Source organism: Xiphias gladius, chromosome 3, assembly GCF_016859285.1.
Source record: "Xiphias gladius isolate SHS-SW01 ecotype Sanya breed wild chromosome 3, ASM1685928v1, whole genome shotgun sequence".
In the NCBI taxonomy this organism is placed as follows: Eukaryota; Metazoa; Chordata; class Actinopteri; order Istiophoriformes; family Xiphiidae; genus Xiphias; species Xiphias gladius.
Window position 1 is genome coordinate 429,041 of NC_053402.1, and position 27,675 is coordinate 456,715.

General features: G+C 42.8%; 1 protein-coding gene across 1 annotated transcript in view; it reads right to left on the bottom strand.

Annotated features, from left to right (window-relative positions):
- Window positions 1–40: 40 nt before the first annotated feature.
- Window positions 41–27,675, bottom strand: part of LOC120807486 (neurabin-2-like) — a 41,251-nt gene continuing 13,616 nt past the window's right edge. Inside the window, exons 6-15 of the mRNA XM_040159602.1 lie at window positions 17,627–17,759; window positions 15,926–16,046; window positions 14,866–14,970; window positions 14,316–14,451; window positions 12,159–12,302; window positions 11,954–12,007; window positions 11,625–11,756; window positions 8,856–8,953; window positions 8,671–8,765; window positions 41–6,306 (exon numbers count right to left, since the gene is read on the bottom strand). Coding sequence (XP_040015536.1) covers window positions 6,251–6,306; window positions 8,671–8,765; window positions 8,856–8,953; window positions 11,625–11,756; window positions 11,954–12,007; window positions 12,159–12,302; window positions 14,316–14,451; window positions 14,866–14,970; window positions 15,926–16,046; window positions 17,627–17,759 — 1,074 coding nt within the window. The 3' untranslated portion in view covers window positions 41–6,250. The remainder of the gene's footprint in view (window positions 6,307–8,670; window positions 8,766–8,855; window positions 8,954–11,624; window positions 11,757–11,953; window positions 12,008–12,158; window positions 12,303–14,315; window positions 14,452–14,865; window positions 14,971–15,925; window positions 16,047–17,626; window positions 17,760–27,675) is intronic.

Consider the following 27,675-nt stretch of genomic DNA (forward strand, 5'->3'; position numbering starts at 1 on the left):
ACAGCACAGTCCTGCCCAGTACCAATAATCTAATGTCATATTTAGTAGGATAATATATCAGAACGACTGTTTCTACTTTTGATAATTTAGGTACATTTGCTCTTAATACTCCTGAATACAGGACGTTTATTTGTGGTGGAGTATTTTTACATTAATGTGTGGTACTGAAGTAAAGGAACAGCGTGTGGCTCCTGGAGACAGACATCGTCCCCGAAGGCAGCAGGTTGGGACCGTAATGGACCGCTTCCTCCTCCAGTACTCTCTAAGTACAGCGAGAGTTGGCGAGGGCAGGGTCGTAAGGCCGCGGGTGCATAAACCATTGCAAAGACGAACAGTAAACAAATGAGGTTTCCTCTTGCCTTCTTGTTCAACATGTTTATTCATTAATGCTGACAGACAGGTATCGGTTCAGACAAACATGGTGGCATCAACTGAAGAACAGAACCAGGCAGAGAAGGAAATCGATTTCAGACCTGAGACGCACTCAAAGGTCGGCTCACACACCGTCAGATAGTCCCGCTCACCCATGGTCATTCGTTTAGCGTACCACCTGACGCCTAATTCTAATTTCCTCCCTGTATCTGAAGAAGTCAAGCCATGGGTTCATATTATAAAAACAGGACTGAAATTCCTCTAAAATGCCATGGAATTGGGGTCATCATAAAACAATGCAAATGGAAAATTCCAACAAAAAAATAATAAAAAATAAAATACCACATCTTCTGTATTTTCTGATTTTTGTTTGCATTTTGAAACTTTCCCCCAGTTTTTTCCAGATTCTTAAAAGTCGCTGTGAAACACGTTACGCGAGCACGAGTCTGTTCTTGGTGCCACAGTCGTCCGTTCTACTTGTTCTGCTGGCTCTGGCTGTCAGGTGTTCAAAGAGTGGGTACCGGTGAATACGGCAGCTGTCCAGATAGGTCTCCACCCCGAGCATCAAAAATGGCCTTCGCATCCACAAGGTCAAAAGGAGCTAGACCCGTCAGCAGGTGTGATGGGCTCCAACCACCTTGATGCAATTCTGACCAGGAGGCTCACTCGTCAAGCCAGGGCGACAGCGAGGCCCAGATAACAGGGTGCTGGCGTTGGAACGCCTGGACAGGCTACTCTCAACAATCATTATCCTTAACCCTTAAGCAAGGCACTAAACCCTATCACCTGCTCCAACAGAGCTGCTCAGAGGCCACCGGTGGGAAACTGGTTTTGAAAGCGAGGCTCCAAGAAAGCAGTTTCATAGATAGTTAAAATACGAGAAGTAATGACAAAACACTGGAGAAGTGTCACGGAGAAAGGCATCGGTCTGTCTACAGTCTGTTACAATAGTTCAATGCTGCAGTGCTACAATCTGTCAGTCTTCCAACATGGCCGCTTGTCTGTAGTCACTGGCAAGCACTCTTTAAACGCTGGTAACCCTTCTTCCGTTTTTGAATGCAGGTATGAGCGATGGGCTGGCATGACGTGTAACAACTGTGACAGGCGGCTACAGCGAGCGCACATCTGAAGGCTTTGTAAAGGCAGAAGCAGCATGTCAACTAAGAAGAAAAAGTCATAAGGTAAGGAGGCAAAGTGATCGCTAGCTGTGACCAGGACTTGATTTGGTGATGAAACGGCAACTATACAGCTCACATTGGTTTGACACGGAGATAAAACTGTAGTAAAAATAATGAAAAATACCCTAGTGGGTTGCTTATGGCTGATTTTCACTCCTTTAAAACTGCTCTCTCTCAAGCAGCCTTTGTTCCCGTCCAACAGCACTAAGTAAACAGACTGAAAGTTTTGAGCAAATACTTGGTGTTTTTTTTTATAAAGAAAAAATGTGTTTCTGTCCCATTCAATTGTGCATGAAAACACGACCTTTACGCTGTGAGTGTGGAGTTGCTCCCCCTTGTCCAGTTCGAACAGAATTACATCGGGGCAGGCGGGAAGACTGCAGCACAACTTTAGAAACAGGAAAATGACATGTCTTTTGGTCCAAAGTTCTCCTATTCCTGTTTGTGACTAAATAACTCCCCGACCGTTCTTGAGCGGAGCAGTACACAAATTTCACTCCCACGAGTCACTGAATGTCTCCGTCAGAGGTATCGATTCAGACGCTTCAGCTCAAACACATCAGAGGGACTTGTCATTAGGGGGGTGGTGAAGACAGGGACATGTTGGAGAGCAAGTACATCAACGTGCGAAGGGACAACAACCCATGACTCTAGCTAACAAGCCGCAACCTTGGAAACGCAGCATTCAAGCACAACTGCTTTATCCACATGTTGGTGATCTATGAAAGTTATTTTGTGTTTGCAAGATATTAAAACAAACAAAATATTTTCCGTTTTTCACAAGTTTAACAAAACTAGAGGCTACAGCCATGCTAGCGGCTCTGTACTGTAGTTAGACACAGCAGCGCGTTGAGCTAAATGCTAGTGTTAGCATGCAATTCTGCTCACAATGACAATGCTAACATGCTGATGGTTAGAAGGGGTAAAGTTTACCATGTTCACCATAAGCGTGCCAACATTAACCACATAATACTAACAGAGGTCTGCTGGTATGCTCGTAAACCCAGGGAATGGACGAATCAATATTTTTTACCTGACGGTGGCGCTAGATGGAAAGTCATTAGGCGTCATCCTCTGGACACCATGAATGTTTGGGCAAAATTTCATGTCAATCCATCCAGCAGTTGCTGAGAGATTTCAGTCTGGACCAGGGTGGTGGACCGACCGACCGACAAATTTGATCTCCACACAGACCTTCAGCACAACGCGGGAGAAGTGGATTTTCACTGTCCTTAGCTTCTCTGGATCTTACAACAGGGGGAAAATCTTTCTGAACCAAACCTGGTTTTATTCAGGATTCACTAGAACTTAAGTAGCCGAATTCGGCATTTTCAATGAATGCAGCCTAACGGGAGCTTGCCAGCAAGCTGTATTGTCTCAAACGACACATACACGAACTCAGAATAATCACCGTGGTGAATGACAACACTAGAGCAGCAAAATACACATCTGGCCCGTCCAAAACTTTGTGTAAGTTCCTTGTGTTGAACACTGTCTTACTGAGCACCATTTTGCCATCCACATGCAAATATGAACTTCATATGTGGAACATCAACCCGCCATCATCAACCACTGGATAACAGTCAAATCAGAATAGTTAAACATACAGACTGTAATGTTTCCACGGAGTCACAGTTCAATCCTTAACCGTCATTTTCTCCATTCTCCTTGTGGGGAATGGAGAAATTGCCATTAACTACCATTTCCACTGGTACGTTAAGACAGTTCTGCATTAGCCAAGTGACTCAAGTTTTAAGCCTCGCGAGCCTTTTTGACCACTTTTCTTCTGCTGTGTCCTAACTTACCCAATTTACCTGACTGAAGAAAAAGCTTTGTTGGGGGGAAAAAAAGGAGTGTGGATGGACCTGATGCACGGCCAGTGTTTCTCGGGTTCCTCAAAATGACCTGTCCTTTAATGACCACACAACATGTTCGGATTGGCATCTGGACGATGACGGGCATAATATACAGTGTGTATCACTAACTTAAGTTCACTGTCTAAAGTCATAATACTGGCACCGGGACCCTCTACTCATGTCCTAATGTAAGATGTGCGGGGTGCGTTTACATGCACGTTGCTTTCGGAGTAACACTGCAGCTGATCTCCATGTGAAAGGTCTAGTTAGACAAACATTTCTCAGAGGCAACTATCCTGGTACGCTAGCACAGAAAGGCTCGACTAGCTAAGACAAATGCTGATTGAAATATCAACACAATTGTAACTTGAACTTTCTTAGGAAGACTTTTTAAAGGCTGACTATATAACCTAAATTACTTAGTATGGCTCCTACAGCCTGACAGGCCAATATGAAATCCAAGAGAGGCCATAATCATTTGAGTTTTATAAGCACCTGAAAAGGTTGTTTTTTCATATTTGAGTGCGTCTGAGTATGTAATTGAACTGAGCTTGAAATACCGCTACGTTTATAGCAGTGAAGTATTTTGAAATCCGTCTGTCGGACAGTATTTGGTTTGAATCCCCCTTCTGAAAGTTCCAGAAGGTACTTTTAAGTTGTACAATTGCAAAAACTTGATTTACGTTGTTTGTTTTTGTTTTTTTTGTGAGGGTTCACAAATTCAAAATTCAAGCTTCAAAACTCTCCTCATATAAGTCTGTGACATTCCGATCGAAGAATTCAAATCAGGTCAAAAATCAAGTCGTTTAAAAATGCATCGGTCACAATAAGACACCCAAAATACAGATTTCAGAATTTCAGACTGCCGAGGATAATCATTCGAACCTGAAGGAAGAAATTCACACAGATGGCATGAAATGAAAACATTTCAGCGACATTTAAAATGTAACATTAGGTATTCAGTAGCTGTTACATTTCAAAGTGACATATTCAGCTGCTTATATAATTCAATTATTTTGGCCTTTTTTTGCTTCCATACCAGCCCGTCAATTTACTGGTCACGCTCTAATACATATACTAACACTTGACTTGTGTTTAAAAGTTCACAATTAGGTACATTTGAGTTGCTTACAAAAAAACCAAAAACAATGCTTGTAGCTGTTCTTTGGCCGCGGCCGGTATTATCAGCTGATATTAGCTGATAAGTAACAGGGAACTGGCACACACACTGTCATAGATATGTTTGAGGTCACGTTGCTGTTTGCAGAGCACTGACAAACTTATTTTTCAACTGTAAAATGTCCTTCAGTCTCGTTCAATACATTGTTATCAGAATATCTGGCTCGAAAATCCACTATTGGTTGGGAAGTTTTTGCTACTTAAGTTTAACTCAACCAATTTGATTATGTCCAGAGAAGTTCTGTCTCCGAGAAATGTTTTAACTACTGACCCTGTTTCTGAATAGAGGAATTAAGTGAATATTCTCAGTTTACCCTGTAGCCTGAGCTCTGGAAAGTGTGCAGCGGGTGCACAGTGGAGGCCGTACACACGTTAGCCTCAGAATACCAGCATATTCAGCTTTTTTTTTTGGTGACCCTGGATTAGAGCAAATTTCTGAAAACAGAAAGCAACGTTTCCTTGCACCAACTGAAGAATAAAGTACACGACTATGCTGAACGAGGGGATGCTGGAGTGCATGTAAACCCACAGATACTGCAGTAAACACAACAACAAATATACACCATCAGAAGCTCTATAAGCACATATGAGAATATTGATTGACGCTGATAGAGAAGAGATGAGCTGAATCTGGGCTGCCGAACCGTGCCACCTTCCACAGCAAGACGTTGTCATTCACCCATTGCACCTCCTCGCTCGCCGCAATCAGACCCCCTTAATAGCTTAAGCCATTTAAACACTTTTAAATACATGTATAGAATATATACAAACAGTATGAAATGCACGCTCCCGCCTGATGCCTTCCATCGCGAAGAGAGAGAACAGAGGCTGGAGCGGGCCTTCTGTTATTTCCCGGTTTCTGTCACTGATCGGAAATTTGTCGGCCATTTTGTGTCATAATTTTCATAGGGTGGTGGCTATTTCCTTTTCAGAGTCAGTTTTTGTCATGGTTTGTCATTACTATCCACGTCTTTAAAAATGAGGCGGCCACTTCTCCTCATAGTTTTTGATTCGAATGGTCGACGCCATGTAAGAGAACACACGTTTGTCCTCCTCAGAAGACTCCAGTCCAGTCCCAGAAAATAAAAGAGATGGTTCGGCAACCACCTAGTTCCAAAGTAGTACAACGGCAATCAAATGACCTTCGCCCTGTCTTTGCTTTGTTGCTGCCCTTTTGCCCTCTGTCGCACTGTAAAGCACTTCGTGACGAGCCTGTTTGTGAAACGCGCCTTTTGAAAATAAAGTTGAGTCAAAGACAGAGTCTCGGGAAGATACTGTCAATGAGGAGAGCAGAAGTGAAAACAGATCATCCATAAATAAAGTACAAGTTGTTGAAGTTGGTTTCTGTGCTGATTGCCAAGCCGGTTGCCAGGAAGACACACAAGGAGGATTCTGGGTATTACAGAGGGTGCATTCTGGGATTGCTTATTGACTGACGGAGCTCTAAGCAGCTGGCAGATGTCAGATGAGAGGGTGCTTTCGTCTTTGTATGTCACCCCCCCCCCCGTCCTCTCTTTTCCCACTGGCTTCCGTGATCATCTTCTTTTGCCCCGTTCCCCGTCTGTGCAGTAAATGGTCGGTGGGAATAAAACACAGCCCCGGTCAGAGTGAAGGCAGAGCTCCTCCTCGTCCAGTCACAGAAAGGAGGTAGGAAGTAGCAGCAGTCTAGGAGGCTTTGGGGGTCTTCAGGGCATCCACTTTGGTCTCCAGGTCTGTAATCTGTGGAAACAACAACATAGTGGATGATCAAGGGCTCTACTACACTTCTGGTAATTTGTGGCCGGGCTTGCCAGGCGCACCTGTGCGGCTCTAGGCTACGGGATGGGATCAGAAAGAATAGGTTATAGGCGGGCGCCATCCTCACATCCGTTACTCTTATCTCCCTCAAATGCAGGGCTTTTTTCGTCACGATGCACTGCTTGGGAATCCCGAGCGGCGTTTTATGAAGGGGAAACTTGTTGTTGTCCAGGACGTGCAGCCGTAGCGGCTCAGTTATACCGACGAGAGACGGTTATGTCTCTTTTAAAGTGACCAAGAGCCAACGGTCACCACATTTTCTATGGTTGTAGTCGCCATCACAAACATCCATACAATAACCCTCTGCAGTTAAACAGTGCCAGAAGTAAAAATGAGGTCTACCCTTCTTCACCTTGATCCCCCCCCCCCCCGAATTTATTTTGAAATTATTTGAAGTGTCTTTTAAAACAACAGTCTCTTCTGTCTGGTACCACCACTATAAAACTGAGCCCGGACCACCTCCAACAGCTGCATCGCAGCACTGGAATTGCGGGGCTCCAGGCTGTAGCTCGGTCAGACTCATTAAAAGGATGACTCATGCAGTTGTTGCTCCCAGGTACCTGCAGTTTCTGGACACAGACACCAGGAGAGGACTGACAGGAGCAGACATGAGTGAGTTATCAGCAGATTTCATGGGATTTTCACGGGATTGTGAGAACTGTTATCAGTACGTCAGTCTCCAACAAAACAGAGTTCATTGTGGCAGCTGGTTTTGAATCAGTTTTAGTTTTTTGATGAAAATGTGATAAGTTTCAGTCAAATTTTAGTCGTCTGTCTCATTTTCCTCACACTTTTTTTATTTCGATGTCGCCATCTTTGTCTACAGTTACCGTGGTTACAGGTGTCTCTCTGCTCTGCGGCAGCGCAGACTGGCCCACCTCAGTAAATCAAGTTAGCATTTCGAGACTCTGAACAGAACCGCTCTCCCTCATCTAATCTAGTCCAGCTGTTCCTGCTGACCCGGCATTACTGCAGCTGCCTGTGCTGTTCACTCACCTGTTCACTAAAAGTTCGTTTTCTGGGTTTAGTCTGAGAGGAGACGCTACATCAATCCCGTGATTTTGTTTAGGGAACATCCGGAGGAATATTTAGATGGTAACTGCCGACAATAATCCAGGAACAGGACTCACTCCTCCTGAGAGCAGCACCACGTAAACGTCACCTGCACATCCAGAGCACCCGATGGTTACGTTGTTGTGGTTGTTTGTCTCAGCGGTTTTGTTGCCGCCTCTTGTCTAAATGTCAGTGGATTGTGGATGAATTTAATCCAAAAATCTTTTTCTTCCGGGACCAGGTAATGTCAGATAACATTATTGACAGACGCATACAGTCACTTTACAAGGTGTTTCTTATTAACTGTGGGTCAAAAGGTCAAGCAGCTAAATCATCTTCTGAACAGCGGAGGAAACTGTTTCACTAAGCAGGAGCTACAGTGTTTGATTCCACAGATGCAGGTTGTTGCGTTGAAACGTGTCCCTTCGTCCGTTATGATTTGTTGATGAACGATGTAAAACATTTTGTCACAGTTCTCGTTTTTAAAGGTTCTTTTTATTTCGTTTTAGTCTCGTTTTCTGTTGCAAAAAAACAAAACAGTATTTTTCATCATTGTTTTCATTAACAAAATTAACAGTGCAACACACCTCTGGATTAGCAAAGGATTTGCTATGTGTAAAAATATTAATGGTATTTAAAAATAAGAAGACCAAGAGGGGACCCTGGGGAACACCACGGGGTCAGTGGGTCCACAACTATTGCTGACAGTTTTGAACCAGACCATTGCAGTATCCTTGATGCCATTTTCAAGGTGATCCAAAAAAACTGTGCGTTTTTCGGTATCAAATCTGAGCCGAGATCAAGTAGAATTGAAACTGAACAATCAACAGCATCAGCTGTTAGTAAAAGCTCATTGGTTGCTTTAATGAGGGAAAGTCATGGTGTTTTTGATCCTGGGACAACCGCCCTTTAAAGAAAAAGGAGAACCTTGTTTGGATAAGCGATTTGTTTCAAGTTGTGTTATGTTCCAAATGCCACAGACTCTTCTAAAGAATAAACTGGGTCAATGAAAGAAGGACTGGGGCTTCTTACTTGAGAAAAAGAAAAAAAATAAAAAAGAAAAAAACAGAAAAACAAGGCAAAGTTAGATTGACCTTTTTCTTCCAGGTTCTTCTCTCTCTTCTTTGTGTGTGTGTGTTGCTTCTCTTCTTGCGCTCGACGCTGAGAGAAAACAAATATAAAACTAAAAAAAAAAAAAAACAAAGGCAAAGTTAGAGGAGAGTAGTTTGACCTTTTTTCCTGCAGGTTTCTTCTCTCTCTTGTGTGTGTGCTCGTCTTCTCTCTCTGCGCTCGACGCTGAGCTGTCTCCTTCTTCAGGTACTCAATCTCCCTACAGTGCGCACACACACACACACACACACACATTAAAGTTTTGGTAGCCTTTACTCCCTTCAAACCTCTTTTGTCCCTCCTTCCTTACTTCTGCTGGTACTCTTTGATCAGTCTCTTGGCTTTGCTGTATTTCCTCTCTAGGGTTTGGTACTGAGCCTGGGTTTCCTTCAGGTGTTCATCCACTGCCTGGAAACACACACACACACACACAGTCCGTAAATGACAACAACTAGCACTGATCTCCTTATTGAATTCAATTTCGATTCAGATAAATAAATACCAATGTTGCATAAAAGGCATCTCATATATCCTCTCATATCTCATACTTCAACAAGTCAGCCACACTGTTAATTCCTAGAATATAAAACTGTGTAAAGTCCACACTATAGGGACAAACTGTAAACACATGCGGCGGTTATAAAACTGTAGATCAAACGTAAAACGACTGAAACATGACACATCTACACTGAAAACCAGTTACCGGTTTTAATGTTGTGGCGGAATGGTGCTTCCTTTTTAGGTCTACATGTGCAAGCCAGTTGAGCAAGAACGATAATGGCGTCATCAGTCTGCATACTTTAAAAAGAAATGCTGTCCCATACAGCTACACACGGACTGTCAGCAGCAGATGTTCCGGCGTCGGCTGTAATGATCGGCGTGAGCGCAGGCAGGACAGAAGCTGAAAGTCTGCGAGCAGCTCAGGTCTGCTGCCAGCCGGGCAGCTAGTGGTGGCTGCCCGGCGTTCCAGTTGAACTGGTGCTGAATTAACTGGTGATATTCACACGCCTGAGGCTGCGGTTACAATGGTGTTGGAGACGGCAGGTGACGCCAGGTGTTCAAAAACACCGCGGACGTCGTTAAATCGCCAATCAGCCCACAAGTGAAGCCCAGTTTCGTGCATATTAACACACAGTGTGGAGGTAGCTCCGAGCTGCAGCAAACATCCAGATTACCTTGTGATACATCTGTTTCTGCTATCGATCTGTTTCACATTAAAGGCTAGAGACCATAGACTGTATCTGTGTCTACACTATTAATTACTAGTGTCCTACAACAGCAGCTGACAGTAACTGATACACAGGGAGCCTCAACCTCAGAGCTCTGAAACAGATGAGCCAAGTACAAGGAAGTTTGGCAGCTCAATAAAGGAAGTTGTTGTTCTCGGGATGTTGCAGAGCAGCACGACGTGTTGTTGTTTTTTCACAGTGAATTCATGACGATGGAAATAAAAGAGGAAAAAATAATTTTCTGAAGCCGTTTATACGACCTCATCAATCTAATCCTGTCGTTCTACTATATCTCATGATGACGCACAGGATTCATGAGCTCCGGTAACCCGACGTCTCCCGTATGACGGGCAGAGGACTGAGCTCTAACCGACCATTGCGTGTGTAGTTATTCTGTAGCAGCCTGGTGTCATTTTCAGCTGAGTTAATCGAGGTAAACACGGCGGTCGGCTTCAGACTTCTCAAATCAGAGGCTGAAGATTTATCACCCTCTCTCTCCTGCTGCCTTCAGATGCTGCAGGGGTTTGATGAACTGAAGGAGAAACGTTTCATACAGTATAAAGCAGCTGTGGACGACATACTGATTTATATTTTCAGGTGTCCCTGCTTTAACCGCATTAGACGTTCAGTTTTGATGCTGAATTAAGCGCATCCACTGGTTGGAGAGTGTTTGATTCAAATACATTATTTACATTTTAAGCATCACTCCTTCATTTCTGTACATTTACGGTAGCTTCAGAAACAGACGTGGCTCTGAGACGTCTATTGTCAGCACAGCGACACCGACAACTCGCTTTGCACTGCTTCATCTGAAGAGGCCCCCCCAGGTTTGCAGCTCTCCTCCCACCTGCGCACTGCACAGTAACTAGCTTCGGTCCGTCCCACCTGGTCTTTCGGCCGCCTCTCTCACCAAAGTGACCTGTTAGCTACTGCCTCCGAAAAACAATCAGCAAGCCAAGTCATTCACAAAAGCTTCAGCACCATATTTCCACGACGGGCTTGGGGAGGCTTAGGCCCCCCTCGCCTCTTCATAGCACCGTCTGCGAGTTGATGCTTGTATAATATTGTAATGTATTTCCATATATAACACAATGCGCTTTAGATGGTCAATACAGGCACGACCACAACAAGCATTGTTCTTGCATAAAGAGTTTAGAAGCATTCAGCTTTTATTATTGTACAGTGTTTATGTCACAACAAGATGAACTGGGAGTGCTGGTTGGTCTGCTGTCTCCCCTGGTTCCTCCAGTGTCTCAGTCACCTTCCTGATGCTGTAACGATCCAAACTCCAGTGGTTCCGATCCACCACGTGGGGCTTTTTGTCTTCACGGGATCAGAAAACACGTGGTTTTTTTCATAATGAGGACGGCAAATATTTTCATGCATTTTTTTGTCGAGACCAAAATGAATCTTTGGGCAACCTGTTCTGTTGTTATATTTAAAAAGGATATGGAGCAAATAATGTGATATAGAGACCAAAGGAATGAATAATGATTTTTAACTTCAAATAACAACCTTATTGTGCACATCGCACACAAAGTAGACGTTTTACACATCCTGCAGTCCTGACTGAACCACTCCAGACAAGTGACCACTGCACATCCTAACACTTAGTGCAGATGTACGTGTTTACTGAGAAAAAGCACAAACCCAAAGATCGATCTCAGAATTTTAAGAATCAATATCGGGTCAAATAAAAATAAAAAAAAATCACAATTTTTTTTTAATGCAAAATACTTTATATCATTATATCATCTGAAAAAACCCCAAAACAAAACAAAACGAACCTTCCAATTACGAATTGCCTCTTCAAGCTTTGAATCTTTAATCTTTAATCTCTTTTAAATTACCTTACACAAGGACTGTGCCTCCATCCAGTAGCCCTCCAGTTTCTCCATCCTCTCTTTACTGTCCCGGATGTTTTGTTCCAACTGAGCGCGCTCCATCCGCCAACGCAACTTGTCCTGCTCTGCGTGAGCCAGCTGCAGGTAAGGGGGTCAGTGTGGGAGGGAGGAGGCGGTAAGTGGGAGGAAGAGCAAGCGTTAAGTCATCGTTTAGCCAGAAAAAGAACCGATGTTTTGCTGGTGTACGTTCTCCTCTGTGATACAGTAGAACCTGGATATTTCAGTGCATTTCATTTCTGCATGTAAAAATGGGACTGAACCTTAAGCGGTCTTACCTTTCTCTTTAGCAGCTGGATCTCCGCCTGGGTTACTGCATGTTTAATCTGGAGCTATGGACAGAGACAGATAGAGGATAAAAACAAAGATGAAAACAGCCCCGTCCTCCAATCGCTCGAAAAAAACCCCAGGAACAGATAAACTACGAGTGAAATAAAGATATAAAAGAATTACGATCGGGATCCAAATGAAAATCCCATTTACCTCCTTGAATTTGTGGGCCAGCTTCTCGGGGTCCAGCTCCACAGGAGACAACATGTCCTGGTTCTCTGCCAGGTCGAAAACCTCAATGGAGTTCGGAAACACCGGACTCATCTCCTCCTCCTCGTCTGTTGCATATTCACCTGTCTGCAGGCAGAGATGAGGACAGACAAAAAGAAAAATGCTACATTTGTTAATAATTGCGATACTTTACAAATCTTGGGTTTTTATTTCATTTATTTTTGTATTGTGTATTCGCTTTCTCTTCAAGAGACTTGACAAAAAATGGATACCAATCTCCTATGCGTTAGGTAAATATGACGCAACAGCCAGCAGCCAGGTAGCTTGTCTTGGTACAAGGACTGGAAACGGGGCGACGCGGCTGGCCCTGCTCTGTCCGGAGAAGCTGTCACATTCAGCCTACCGGAACGTCTAAAGCTAACTGTTTCATACGTTACAAAACAAATCCAAAGGCAAATAACACATGGCTTTACAGGGGGGCTATAGCTGCTGAGTGAGCGTTAGAAGTGCTGGTAGCCCAATTTTGTTAGCTTCGCACAGAGCTAAGCTAGCTGTGTCCCCCATTTCCCGTCTTTGCGCTCAGCAAACAGGCAGCTGGCGTTTGCTTCGTATTTACGAGTGGTATGGAGAAAACAAATAAGCGTATTCAAGGGTCACACGTGTTCTTTAAAAAGTAACTTGCAGATGGCGGTGATAGCAAACTCCCAGCTCTCAGTTGCAGCCCTTTCTCGCTTCATAAGTTGCCGTATGGTTTCATTTGAAGGAGCACGTCTCATATGAAATGGTAAAAAATGCAGCTAGCCTGAAGCAGACCACATGGGTATGAAATTACAAATTGACTGAAAGAAGCAAGCTCCTGCTGGAGGTCTGACAGTTCAGATGTAACCTTCTCAAATCTGACCATGTCCCAGTCAAAGGATCAACACAATCAATGACAGTCTGCTAATCATTTGTCTTCCTCTTCTCCGCTACATGACAAAATAAATTCGCTTCATATTAACTCACGTGGGCCATGTCTTTCCACCTTGACAGCAGCTTTTTTTCCCCCCGCATTAACCAAAATGTGATATTGCACTCGATATATCACTCTTTCCACTCTTATACAAGGACGGGCCAACTGGTGCGACCTGACAGCCGAGCGGTTCGGGCGCATCAATGCCCTGAGCAGCGAGTCCCGGGTTCGACTCCCGGCCGGACGACCATCTGCTGCATTTCGTTCTTCTACTCTCTTTCCCCATATTTCTTGTCTGTGCATCCCTATCAAATAAAGGTGTGAAAATGCCCCAAAAAAACGATTATAAAAAGGCAAGCTAGCTGTCTGACTGCGTCTATTGGTCTATATTTGGTCGGAATCATGAAGTTGAGTTTTAAGCAGAGTTTCTAATCACCAAGTCTCTCATTGGGTCGTCTTTGGAAACGTTCAGGAAGTGTGTGTGTTGTTGTAGAATTATCAAGACAAGCTGGAAATCACTGTCTAGATGAGTCGTGAGCTGGGCCCTGGCCAGGAGGCCACAAGCCCCATTCAACGTGGGCAGTACATGTGACTTTGGTGTCTGTCCGCGCTCACTGTTGTGCTGGACATAAGGAATAGCAACTTTAAGTCTCTGTTCAATTGCACTGCACTGTTTTATTTAAGCTCTAGTAGTTATGTTGTCATTATAGTGAGAAAAAAATGGAGTGTGCCACTGGAATAGGTAAACACTGGAATTTCTTTTTCAGGGTGTTGAAACAATAAGCCTACCTAACTGTTTGTTACCCTTTCTGACCACAAGATGGAGAAGCTGGACTGAGTATGAAACTACAGGCCACGTGGTGGCATACAGACGACATTTTGTCACACACACACACACACACACACACACACACACTCACACAAATACAACACAATGTGTATCTTTTCATCTCGCTCTTGTCCCACTCTCAATCCTCGCTCCTTTTTTTTAATTTGCTGCAGCTAATGAAGGCTCATATGCTGACAAAGCAGCATCAGCTGAAGATCTTCGGAGTTAATAAATGTGTTGTCTCAGAAAACCGGCTTCATACATACACATCGGAGCACCTGGGAATTCCTTTAGTCTTGTTTTAATCAATTGTGTGTATGTTTGTGCGACCACTGTGTATGTTAGACTTAGCATGTACCTCCTCATCATCGTCCATGTACTGTTTGTATCTCTGCTCCATCATCTCTCTCTGCCATCTCTCCTGTTCCAGAGTTTGCTGGATCAGCTGAGCCACTTCACTCTGCTCCCCTGGCTTCTCCCGGCCAATCACAAACCTGGAAAACATTCAACAGGCACCAATCATAAACCTGAAAACATTCAAAATCCATCATTCAAGTTAAAGAACTCAAAACACAAAATTATCAATGTGAGAAGTTCAAACACAGAGCAATTGTAAAGCTGCAAACGTTTCACACCCACAAATCACAAACAATAAAACATTCAAATGCATCAAACACAAACCTGAAAAAAAAAATGCACCAAACACAAACCTGAAAATTATGCAATTTATATCAGAAATCTGCAAAAAAAAAAGCACAGTTTCAAAACCCCCAAATAAGTAAATACACTTTATGTTTGTTAAATTGATCAAATCAAAAATGCACTCAAATAAAGCACGTGTATGAAGGACGGAGAGAGTATGTGTGTGTGTGTGTGTGTGTGTGTGTGTGAGAGAGAGAGAGACCGACCTGACGGTGCCCGTGGTGTTGCGGAGGACAGAGGCAGCAAAGCTCTGAGTGACGCCAACCAGGCTGGTCCCATCAACCTCCACTATCAGATCGTTGACCTGGATCCTTCACGCATGGACACAAGGAGAATTTCCATGCGTGGAAACACGGGAATGAACAGAGGAATGTGACAAAGGGAAAGCGTCACACACAGATGGTCATTTTATATGATCCATACATGGAGACAAGTGAAACTACTAGACTATTCACTTTGACCGAAGAATTTTAAAGGAATACTTCCACATTTTGGGAAGTACGCTAATTTGCTCGCTGTGACAACATGACTTCAGGAAGTTGTGCGCATTCACTGCACCCAGCTATCGTTCACCACCAGCACATTAACTCCTCCTAAAACTACCTATTGATGTTTTTAGCCTCCCGTATGTCTACTAGCAAAACAGAGGAGATTGACTGTGTAAGAAAAACAGCTTTGGAAGCCTTGTCACGGCGGATTTTTGAACTTTGGACAGATCCAAGTCAGCCATTGTCAAATTACAGCATATTGTCAACATGTCAGTGTTGTGTTAGCTCCTTTCCACTGTCTCCAAGTGGAAATGGGAAAATCCTGTCATAGTCGAACAGTTACATGGAGAGCATTAAGTGTTGCATGTAGGCTATTAAAGAGATCACTGGGAAGAAGAGAAAAAAACGGGATTTTCCAAACAATACGACCTTTGAAGTATTTGTAGCCCAGCTAACCAGAGCGCTACCAAAAACTAGCCAACCATTGCCTTCGGCTGCGTTCCACCTGTCACATGACAGTTGTCTTGTCTGGCGCCCTGGTCCCTCAAGAGTCTCGCCTCCAGCCAGTCAGTTTAGGCTAAACTCAACTTCGTACATAACACAAACACACATATTTTCCCAAACTAATGAAGTGTTTCTCGACAATGCTTTTTTTTTTTTTTTCAGTCAGATTTCTAAACATCATTAATAGACAAAAGAGCACCTGTATGAAACAGGGTGTGTAGGACACAGAGGAGGACAGGCATAAAAGACGTGTATAGACAGTGGGAGACCGTACCTGCCGTCTCTCTGTGCAGCCCCACCCTCGGTTACTGTCTTAACGAAGATCCCCAGTTTCTCCAGACCCATATCGGCTCCTGCACCCATACCTATGATACTGATACCCAGGCCATCACTGTCTGAGAGAGAGACAGAGAGGGAGAGAGAGAGAGAGAGAGAGAGAGACACACACACACACACACACACACACACACACACACACACACACACAAAGACAGAGATAATAATACAATTACTGAAAATGAAAATATTGATGTGTACATTCAATTTTATTTTTATAGATATATTATTTCTACCATTAATCATACATACACTACCGGGTCAAAAGTTTGAGGACACCTCCATTCTTCCAGCTGTTATGTAAATTGACATAATTAAGTGTCTCAGTGTTTCTGAAATTTAAGGGCACAGCAAATAAACAATGGGAGATTTTAGAAACGAGGAATCCTTGAATCTTCTTGTTGAATTAAATTGAATCTAAATTTCGGACTCATCCGGCAGCTGAACTCACTCCCGACGTTTCTTTCTACAATGGAAACCAAACATTGTTCAGAAAGTTGGTCCCAACTCTGTTGCAGAAGTTCCCATCGACGTGTTGCACCTGCAGGTTGCTTTGCTTTCACCTTCCGTCCACTTCATCCCACACCAGCTCCACGGGGTTCAGGTCTGGAGACTGTGCTGGTCTTCCATCATGTGAAGCCGCCGTCTGGTTCTGTTCTTCTAATGTTCTGGGTCATTATCTTGTGTCACTTGTCTTTTTCTAGCCAGTCTGACACCAGTATACCAGTAACTACTTCCCGCAGCCCAGTGTCGTCCTCATAATGCATCAGAGGCTGTAGAAACACAGTTTGCTCCAACACTGCCTTTGTACAGACAGAGGGTTGGGAAGTCATCAACTAAAGTTGGGGCTCCTGTTGGATTTGGTTGCATTTACTAACTCTGAAAAAAGCCTTTTTTCTATTGAATGTACAAGATTTTTCAGTTTTTGATGACTTAAACTTTTTTTTTTTTTTTGGTGAAAAGTTTTGAACGGTAGTGTACATCCACATTTATTTTTGTTATTACAATAAAGAATCATATTATGACACAGTATCCGCACTATACATTGAATATATTTTATATCATTGCTCGGTCGACTGATACGTATTTATTTTTGCTTTATCCATAACGTAACCTCGCAGCGAGTGACGCCTGGTAACCAAAACAATTTTATCTTACGTTCGGATTATGAAATGGTGACCATATTATCGTTACCAATGGTAACATCCAGATCTGATTATTTGTTCGTTTTGTTTTGGTGTTTCTTTTGCGTATTTATTTTTGCTTTATCCATAATGTAACCTCGCAGCGAGTGAGCTGTGACACTCGAACCAATAAATACATTTATCCATTTTCAATGCCATTAAACATTAGTCAGCGCTATAGCTATTATGCCGTTCTAAGAGCAGCCGTCATTGATGGTTGCTGGTTCAAATCCACTGCCTCCAGAATTACTTGCTGCTAATTAGGCTAATCCACGCTAAATTTAATCCCGTAAAGGGGATAATGGAGTCACAAGCGGACAGACAGAGTGTATGTCCACTAACAGCACCCTGTCAGTTATGGTGTGCACGTGTGTGAGTGTGTGTGTAGTTACATAAGAGGCTCGACTGAGTGACTCTCAACGATTGTAAACGTGTGTGTGCATGTGTTTGTGTACCTTTCTCCAGTTCGACAGGAAATAGGTCCAGCTTCTCGACTCTCTTCTCCAGCTCGTACTCAGCTGAGGCGGCCATGGGGTCGACATCATCGTTACGTCGATCATAGTCTTCGTTAGAGTAGGTGGTGAAGACCTACACACAGGGCAAAGGTCAAAGGTCAGACAGCCTTCCACACTCCTTCATGAAAGCTTCGGGAACCCTTATGTTGTTCTCAAGGACATCTAACCTGAGCTTGGTAGATATGGAGCTGTCAAAGATCTCTATCTTGAGCATAGTGATTTATGGTAGTGAATACTGTGTGCCACAGTGACCGTCACGGCGCGTCATCATTACTGTCCAACATGTTCATTCGTAACACATGCATTGTGTTTAATTTTCTCAAACACAAACCTCGATCTCAAACATGACTCTGGGGTGGACAGAACAATAGAAACACTCCTCAGTATGATGAAATACTATTCAACAGCACCACAAGGTACAGCCTCCCAAACTACCAAGAGGTTGGGATGTTGTATTAGACTGCATTAGTTTGAGCTAGCTGTACCTAATTAACTGGCCAAGCAGTGTTTGTATCTCACCATCCGTGTGTGTGTGTGTGTATGCGGTTAAATATAAATGTGGCTTGCTTAGTGTATACCCAGTATGAACATCATACGCCTGGTAACCAAAACAATTTTATCTTACGCTCGGATTATGAAATGGTGACCATATTATCGTTACCAATGGTAACATCCAGATCTGATTATTTGTTCGTTTTGTTTTGGTGTTTTCTTTTGCCCCTTGGGGGCAGTGGAACGACCTGTATTACTGCAAAAGTGATATCAAACATTTGCCTATTTACACATCCGGCAGATGTGGAGCAACATCAGCATTTATTTATGGTCATGTTGCTGTCCACTAAAAAAATGTAAGTCCAGTATTCCCTCTCTTTTAGCTCTGCCCACCAGCCCCTGAGGGAAACATCTGGCTCTAGAGCTGCCAAATGCTCCTCTATGGAAATAGGGCTGATGAGAATGGCGAGAGTAAACCAAAACAATAAAGTTGTGGGCCAGAAAACCAAAAACTGAGCTGAAAGACACTATAACGCTTTGAGGAACTGCGGAGTCACGATTCTCACTGTGCTCGCCATAAGTATTCACAGCACGCAGCGGTCAAAGTTCGACGAGGTTGAAGGTTGAAAGCGTGCGCTCTGCCCCACACAGGGACAGACCGAAATGGTGCGTTTCAGAGTGCAGTGGTGCCGTCGTCGCGTTAGGTCTGAAATTAGCGTGAAAATTGTGTGTGGGTTTGTCACTAAGAGTGACAACTTTGTTAGACATAATCATTGGACCGATTGCTGGTATAAAAAATATTTATTGGTGCAGCTTTAATTTCTTTCGTCCATTTATTCCCTAGCCAGGGGTTACAGGTATAAAGGACATATGGTCTACATGGGCACTGACTTACAGTCTTGTGAAATTTTATTGCAGTTGTACGTTTCTAATTTTGAGAATGAGAATGTAAGTACTTGATTACATAATGTGCATTCTGTACATGTGTACTTTCAAATCTCCTTTAATGTGTGGCCTTATGAAGCTCAGGCAAACACAGGCACAGTTACACACACTTTCCATGTTTAAATGGACGTACACTGGTTCTTCATTGTATATCATTAGCATACATGTCCTTGTCAGCCAAAAAGTGACCTGTAACTAACCATCTCTGTAGGAGCTCCAATACCAGCACTGTCAGTGTGGCAACACGTGTGGATTTGACCGCAGGGATGTTTAGAGGCTGAAAGAGGCTCAGTCCCACTCTGGTAAACACACTTTTAGCAGTGCTGACTTATATTCCATTGCGATCAAAAAGAAGAGGACGTAGGAGAAAAAGTGAAGCATGCATACAGTAGGTATCGTTCAATGGAATTCGTCAACCTTTTCTTTCCCTTTTATGGGACGGACTCACAAAATACATGCGAATTCACTTTCACTTCTTCCCTCTCCCCATCCCCCCGCCCCCCCACCATAAGGTCAGCAGCATCTGTCTCCCCGCTGACCATCTCTGATCACGTGGCTTGGTTTCCATGGCAACCGCTGGCTTGCCCAGCGTGAGTTTGGCACTGCCACTGATATGCTCTCTCTCTCTCTCTCTCTCCCTCTCCCTGTCTGGCAGATATGCTAATGTGTGTGAGACAGAGATACATAGAGACACAGAGCCAAAGGCCTTTATGTGTAGGAGGTGCTTGTTACAGTATTATTTACATTACCCCGAATGTAACACGCACGCACCCACAGTGACACAAACGGGGTCAGAGGGCGTGATTGTTAAACTCTTTCCTGTTGTCGTGTTTCCTTCCTGTTGAGTAACTTTAAAGCTGTGTGGAGGCAAGTGTGTGCATGAAGCTTCAGAGCTTTCCCCGCAGACGTCATGAACACACAATCTCTCGATCTCGATCTGGGCCCTGTTTATTTAGCCAATATTTGTTTACATCTTGGCCAACTAAGTATTGGTAGTTCCCGTTACTTTGATTTTGTAGGAAACTTTAAAAAATGATGATTTTCAGGTAAGTTCTGGAGTTATAAGGAGCATCTTTTTTTCCCTATGATTTCTAAGTTCCATTCTCACACGTGTTTGCGATCAACATCAGAAATAATGCAATCCTCGGAAATTTCAAGTCACATCGCATCTAAAAATATGTTAAACACGGCTGTGTGTTCAGATTTGACTGATTCATGACTCAGATTAAATGCAAATTGTGACAGGTTGTTAAAGTACCATAACTGCCTCCACGAGCTGTGTCACAGCAGCGGCTGCTGCTCTAACTGGTGACCACATTGATGAATGGGCCAAACTATACTAACTAACATCCCATTGTTTTTAGAACACCGCAACACGCCTGTCCCTTTCTCCCCACGCAGTATCTTTGACTCATCGTTATCCTTCTGTGCCCCCGTTTCAATTCTCCTGGGGAGGTGCACTTTACAGTCTGAAAACCTCTGCAATACTGTAATCAGGATGTCAGTGATGTGAATATAATGATCCACATTAACATCAGAAAAATATTAATCAAAGATTTGGACACGATAGCGGTAAACAAGCATTTCATCACTTATTTGTGATACTTTGTATCTCAATACACTTTGTAGTTATTCATTTTTATGGTGTTTGCAATGCTTCATCTTGTCTTCATCTTGTATATAGTAAAACCTCCCCACCAGTGAACTCTCAAGTTAACGGAGTTCAAATATCTGCACACATGAGTAGCCAAGTGCACTAAATAATTATCACTCATCAAGAAAACAGCTAAAAAAAAAAACAACTGGTGGACAAACAAGATCTGAAAATCATGTAGTTTTTGTGAGCATCAGTTAAGTTTGCAGGTGCCTTTTTTTCCTGATTCAGGCTACCAACACACAAGAATACAGAGGAGAACCTCCGAATAATGGATATTTAGTTTAACAAGAAACACTGCTACCAACACTGGCTTGGTAATGGAAACAAGTGCTACCAATTAAAAGCCAGGCCCTAAGGTAACATCTTTAAGTCGAGTAAACCTAAAGGTATTCAGCTCACAATTAAATAAAAGGGAGAAAAGCTGCAGTTCATCATTTCAGTCACAAGACCCACATCAAGGATTTACACTTTTATTGCTACACTGATATGCACTTTAGTTTGGCAGTGCAGCTCTGCTCATGTGATGCTCCAGAACAATTCAGGGCAAGCTTGAAACGCTCCCACTCCCAGACACCCTAATGATTCAAATATGCCAGAAAGGGGTATTAATGACAAGTCATGACCCGTTATATATCAGCGCAGGGTAGCTCAGTCTCAGCCCTCTGCATCCTGACTTTAACTAAGGTGCCTGGGTGTGAAAAATGCTTTTTAGCACAGGTCAAAATTAAATTCTGACAAATAGACGACAAGAAAATTCAGATTGAGTCATATCTGGTGGAGAGGTGTCTTGGGGCGTTGGCAGTCTTCTGGGTTATAATTTGGCTGTACTGAGGGAGCAGCTGGCAGAGGAAACCTTCTCACTACTCATGTCTGGGCCCTGATAAGATTGTAGTAGGAGAATTTATTGGTTAATCTGAACAAGCTGAAAAATTGAGTTGAATTTGCCACATAGCCTTACAGTCCCCAGTCTGAACCAGGTTGGGGACCTTTAGTGGGACTCATTTCATCCTTCTCTCTTTGAATGTTTTCTTTCATCCTTTTTATTGACATTTTGAACATGAACCACATCTTAAAAGTGTTGAAAACTGTATTTGTGATTTTTTCCATGCTGGAGTTAAAGATAGGCAGAAAGCCTTCCAAACCTTCCGGCTACATCAGATCTACAATGACACTTCTCTCTCCTCTGCATGGCTTTAAAAGAGTAATATACCAATTTAGAACAATATATTCATATAACATTGTCAGGAAACTTAAAATGTGGGATCATTTCGTGAGGGTGAAGGACGACCCGAAGAAGGTGACATGCAAACTCTGCAGTGAAACATTCGCCTATAATTTGTTGATCCCAAACATGCCTCGTCATTTGAAACACGTAAGTAGCCTAACATTAGCCGCTTCACACGGCCACTCGCTCTAACATTAGATAGCCTAGATAAATAAGCGCTATTAAGCTGATCAACGTTGTGTGATGTGTTGAAGTACATCTACAAAATGTTCAGTCCCATTGCTGGTTGTTCCGACACCTTCAGAATCATCGCCCCTTTTCTCGGTGCCGTTAACAGGCGGTCGGCTTCGTGCTGTCGCCTGTAAAATGTATAGTTTAAAGGCTCATTATTACGGTTTCGTATTTCTCTGTAAGCACAGTTTCAACGTTTTCTCTCAGCCCTGGATCCCAAACCATTTTCTGATGCCCCCAAAAATATATATTTAATAACTAAATCAATATCATAAATGTGCGACTAATGGCTTGAACTATGGACAACTAACCGACAGCGAAAATCTTTGTTCTGGGGCAGCCCTAGTAAGCTCCCTTCTTTCCAACTCCAAATCCCCAGGCGTTTTTCATTTCTAAACTAACAATTTATCAGACCTTACATAGCTCCCTCCGCGGCCACAGAAGGCTTTATACAACTTTTATGCAGTATTACTCCCCAATACCTGTAAACAGAGTGCGACGTGTAGGATCAGGGGAGTTTGGCTTAAATTATTTCAGTCAGGATCAGGTGCATCCCTCACCTCCGTGAGAAGGGTGACTTTTTAAACGGAGCTTTTCAGCTCACATAAATACACACACCAGGTGGGTTTTCATTTCAATGCTTGTGTGCGTGCGTGTGTGCGCTGGCTTTTTTGAAAAGAAAACAAACACACCCTGCCGCATTTCAACTGCTTTTATACAGACTCTCAGAGGTAGCCTTGTATACAACTGAGTGTGTGTGAGTTAAAGAAAGATGCAGGACAATCTAGCTTCTTCATTAGGCTTTCTACAGCCTGTGATGAACCATTAATTATTACTCATTGCCATTATGCTGTCTTCATCATCATCCAGATCTTTCCAATAAGCCTCTAACCAGTGTTGTAATCTCATGGCGTTCCTGTTGAAGGATGAAATGTGGAGGAAATTTTATTAAATGATGTGCTGTTGAGGCAGGCTGGAGCCTTGCTATGTATACACGGAGGTTTGAGCTCTCCTGGCTAATATTTGATTGATGAAGTAACTCAGGATGTCAGAACGACAAATACCAACTAGTTCTGGAATTGAACACCACCACCCGACATGCCCGGACACTGAGTCTCTTCATCGTCTTTTTGTTCCTTGCAGCAGAACAACTCTCTGAACGTGCAAAACAAGTTATTGGTTCAAATCCAACAAGGAAGGACAGGCATATTGTCTGCATGATGCCATGTTGAACCCTTCATGGTGGCTATTAAGATGTAACCTGTACTCATTAAAGTATGAATTTGCAGTGATGTACACAATGTGTTTTTATTCCGACAAAATGACTGAGTCTGACTCTTGTGGTTTCGGACCGAAAAAATGAATAACATGTACTGTTTTATGAGAATTATTTCTAATTACCGCTGCAGTTGTTGTTATAAAACATATAAATGTGAGAGGATCTGTCAAGGTATCATTCAAAAGGATTTGATATAAAGTGACATGGACACTGTGCCCCCCCCCCCCGGTCAAAATTTCAAAACCTCCAAAAGGCATAAAATTAAAGACAAAACATTGTTTTCAACATTTTAAGCACAATTAGTGTATGATTTATGTTTTGTACGATTTTGGAGTGAAATAAAGGAAAGGAGCACCTTACAAAAAGTCAGGGCCCCCCCAAGAGATTTGAGCTCTCAGATCATTTTTACCAAGGTCTCAGACCTCAATTAGCTTGTCAGGGTTATGACTTGTTCACAAGCATTGTTCGGAAAGGCCACGTGATGGAAATTTCAAAGCCTTATAAATACTCTGACTCCTCAAACCTTGCCCCAACAATCAGCAGCCATGGGCTCCTCTAAGCAGCTACCTAGCTCTGAAAATTAAAATAACTGATGCCCACAAAGCAGAAGAAGACTAGAAGATGATGGCAAATTGTCATCAGGTAGCAGTTTCCTCAGTTTGTAATGTAATTAAGAAATGGCAGTTAACAGGAAAGGTGGAAGTGAAGTTGAGGTCTGGAAGACCAAGAAAACTTAGAGAGAGAACTGGTCGTAGGATTGCTAGAAAGGCCAGTCAAAACCCCTGTTTGACTGCAAAAGACCTTCAGGAAGATTTAGCGGACTCTGGAGCGGTGGTGCACTGTCCTACTGGGCAGTGAAACCTGCACTAATACAACCTTCATGGAGGAGCCATCAGAAGAAAACCTTTCTTGCGTCCTCACCACAAAATTCAAATGCATTTTGGAAACAAGTCCTTTGGACCACAATGGGCAAAGGGATGTTTGGAGAAAAAAGGAGCAGGATTTCATGAAAAGAACACAACTCCAACTGTTCAGCACGGGGGTGGATGGCTCATGCTTTGGGCTTGTGTTGCAGCCATTGACAGGGAACATCTCACTGGTAGAGGCAAGAATGGATTCAATTAAATACAAACAAATTCTGAGAGCAAACATCAAACCTTCTGTAAAAAAGCTAAAGATGAAAAAAAGGGTTCGGCTTCTATAACAGGATAATGATCCTAAACGGACCTCAAAATCCACAATGTACTACCTCAAGAGGGGCAAGCAGAAGGTTTTGCCATGGCCCTCAGTCCCCCAACCTAAACATCATGGAGAATCTGTGGATAGTCCTCAAAAGAGCAGTGCCTGCAAGACGTCCCAAGCTGGCTTCAAAAAGCATTTACAAGCTGTGATACTTGCCTCAGGGGGTGTTACTAAGTACTGAACTCGCAGGGTGTGCGAACTTGTGTTTCAGGCCCCTTTCCTTTTTTGTTATTTTAAAAAGTTTAAAGATGGAAATAAAAAAGTAAAAAAGTAATATTAAAGAAATTTTTCACCTTTAGCTTTTTTGCCTTTCGGAAATCTGTTCATTTTCTACTCACTTAACTATTCACAGTAACAGAGATTTTGACCAGGGGTGCCCAAACTTTTTCAGGCCACTGTACAGTCATTGTCTTCAGTATTTTCTTTCTGTGATTTGAAAGAGTTGAATAAAAACTCTGCACCAATTCCTTATTGTTATTCAAATAATTTTCTTATTATACAACAAACAGTGGCAAGAAAAAGTCAGTCAACACTTTGGAATCACCTGCATTTATGTAGAAATTTGGCTTAAAATATCTTCAGATCTTCATCTAAGTTCTAAACAATCTGTTTTAACTAATAACACACACACACTCAAACATTTTGATTCTGCTATTCACAAGAAGCATCTGCTGATGCGAACAATCTCAGAAGATTTAGGATGAAGAGTTGTTGATTTGCATGAAGCCAGAAAGGTTTAGAGACGTCTCAAAGAGTTTAGATATTGATCAGTCCACAGTCTGACAAACTGTCTACAAATGTAGACGGTTCATTTCTGTGGACTCTCTCCCTGGAGGTGGACGTCCAGCTGAGACGACTCCAAAGGCAAACAGAGGTTAAAAAAACAAACAAACAAAAAAAAAAAACAGAATCCCAGAGCAACAGCTAAAGGCTTGAAGGAATCATTGGCGCTGGTTAACATCTGTGTTCATGAGTCTACCATACGCTCATGATCATGGTTCGTGGTTGCATGGAGCATGGAGTCCATGGCAGGGCATCATGGAGGAAGCTCCTGCTGCTCTCCAAAAAAAACATCATTGAGAGCCTGAAGTTTGCCAAAGAGCAGTTTGACTCTCCAAAACACTGCTGGGAAAATGTTCGGTGGACTGATGAAACAAAGTCTGAATTGTTTGGGAAGAACGTGCGGCACTACTTATGGCATGAAAAGGGCTCTGCATACCAACACGAAAACATCATGCCAGCAGAGAAGTATGGTGAAGTACCACATCGTTGTTTGGAGCGTTGCCGCTATGGCTCCTGGACAGCTCACCATCATCCAGGGGAAGATGAATTCCCAGGTTTATCCAGGTGTCTGACGGGATAACGTCAGGGTGGCTGTCGCCAGATGAAGCTCAGTAGAAACCGGGTGAAGCGGCGGGACAATGACTCTAAACCCGGAAGTAAATCTACCACAGAATGACTTCAGACAAAGAAAATCTGAGCTGAAGCAGCTCTGTAGGAAGAATGGTCCAGAGTTCCTCCTGAACGTTGTTCAGGTCTGTTTCACAGCTACTGAAGAGCTTGTTTTAGGTTACTGCTGCCAAAGGAGGTTCGACCACTTATTAAATCCAAGGGTTCATTTACTTTTTCCACCAGCACTGTGAATTTTTAATAGGTGCGTTCAGTAAAGACGTGAAAGATTAGAATTCTTTGTTTCTTCATAGCTTAAGAACATTGTCTTTGTCTATATTTGTGCTGTGGATGAAGATCAGATCACATTTCATGGGCATTAACAAAGTAAACCAGTAATTCCAAAGGGTTCACATGGATTTTCTTCCAACTGTATGTGGTTGGTTTGCATGTTGGTCTAACACATTACACTAACTAGTTTTTCCTTAATTTATTTCCATTAGTAAGTTATTTAGCTACTTTTTGCTGCGGTTTCCACCAGAATTCAACATGTCATGTTAGCCAGCCTGAGCAGATCTATCAAAGTGTGGCATGTGGTTTGAAAAGCCACATACAAAGTTAACTCTATACACAAATTTCTCAAGCAAGTAATTTTATTTCAAAATACCAAAAATGACCATTTATGTGAGTTTATTAGCGTTTTCTTGCTTAAACTATGGGAACTGTTTACTACTGATTTCATCACATTACATCTGATATCCTGGATCTCACTTCAGGCTTATTGTTGACTGTGGCTAGGTATGGTTAATGTAGCTTTAAAATAAATCTCACTCGCTGTTGCACATTGTTCACAGTGAAATTACCCTCTGAAGAGATGAGACCGAGATAGAGAAAGAGCTGAGGGAGGCAGCTATAGGAAGTGTGCCTTTGCAAAGCTAGTTTCAAAGCAGCAGCCAGCAAACACCTGAATCATTTTGACTAAAATCACCAGCAACCAATTCTTTATCTTCACTCTGTCTTCAATACATATATCTTCTCTGTATTTTCTGTTAACGGCTGAAATTAAGGACATTTTAAGCGCAACAAAAATGTTGGTTTTCAACATGGTGTTTACACACTGATTATAAAACATCACATGTGGACAAATGTGACACTTTGTGTGTGATTTTTTTGTGATACTAAACAAAAAGGTCTTCTGAATCTAAGAACAGGTGGCTGCACATCTGTAGCACATTCTGGTTTGACATGGTTGGCTAGGCAGCTAACCGTAGCAGTTACCTTAGTAGCAAACAGCGCTGCCTCAGGCCACAAATCAACTTTTAGCTGCACTGTGGCTAAAGAGGTCAGTGGTTAAATGTTTCAATGTCCAGCAAAAAGAAAAGAACTCCTTTTTGACCTGGCGCCTGGCCTGAAATAAAACAAATTCCTCCTTCTACCACCTGCATAAGTGGACATGATGGAGCAGTGTGATCCTCACTGTCAGTGTCCATTATGCAGTCTTTGTCCCGCCTAACGACATTAAATCCTGC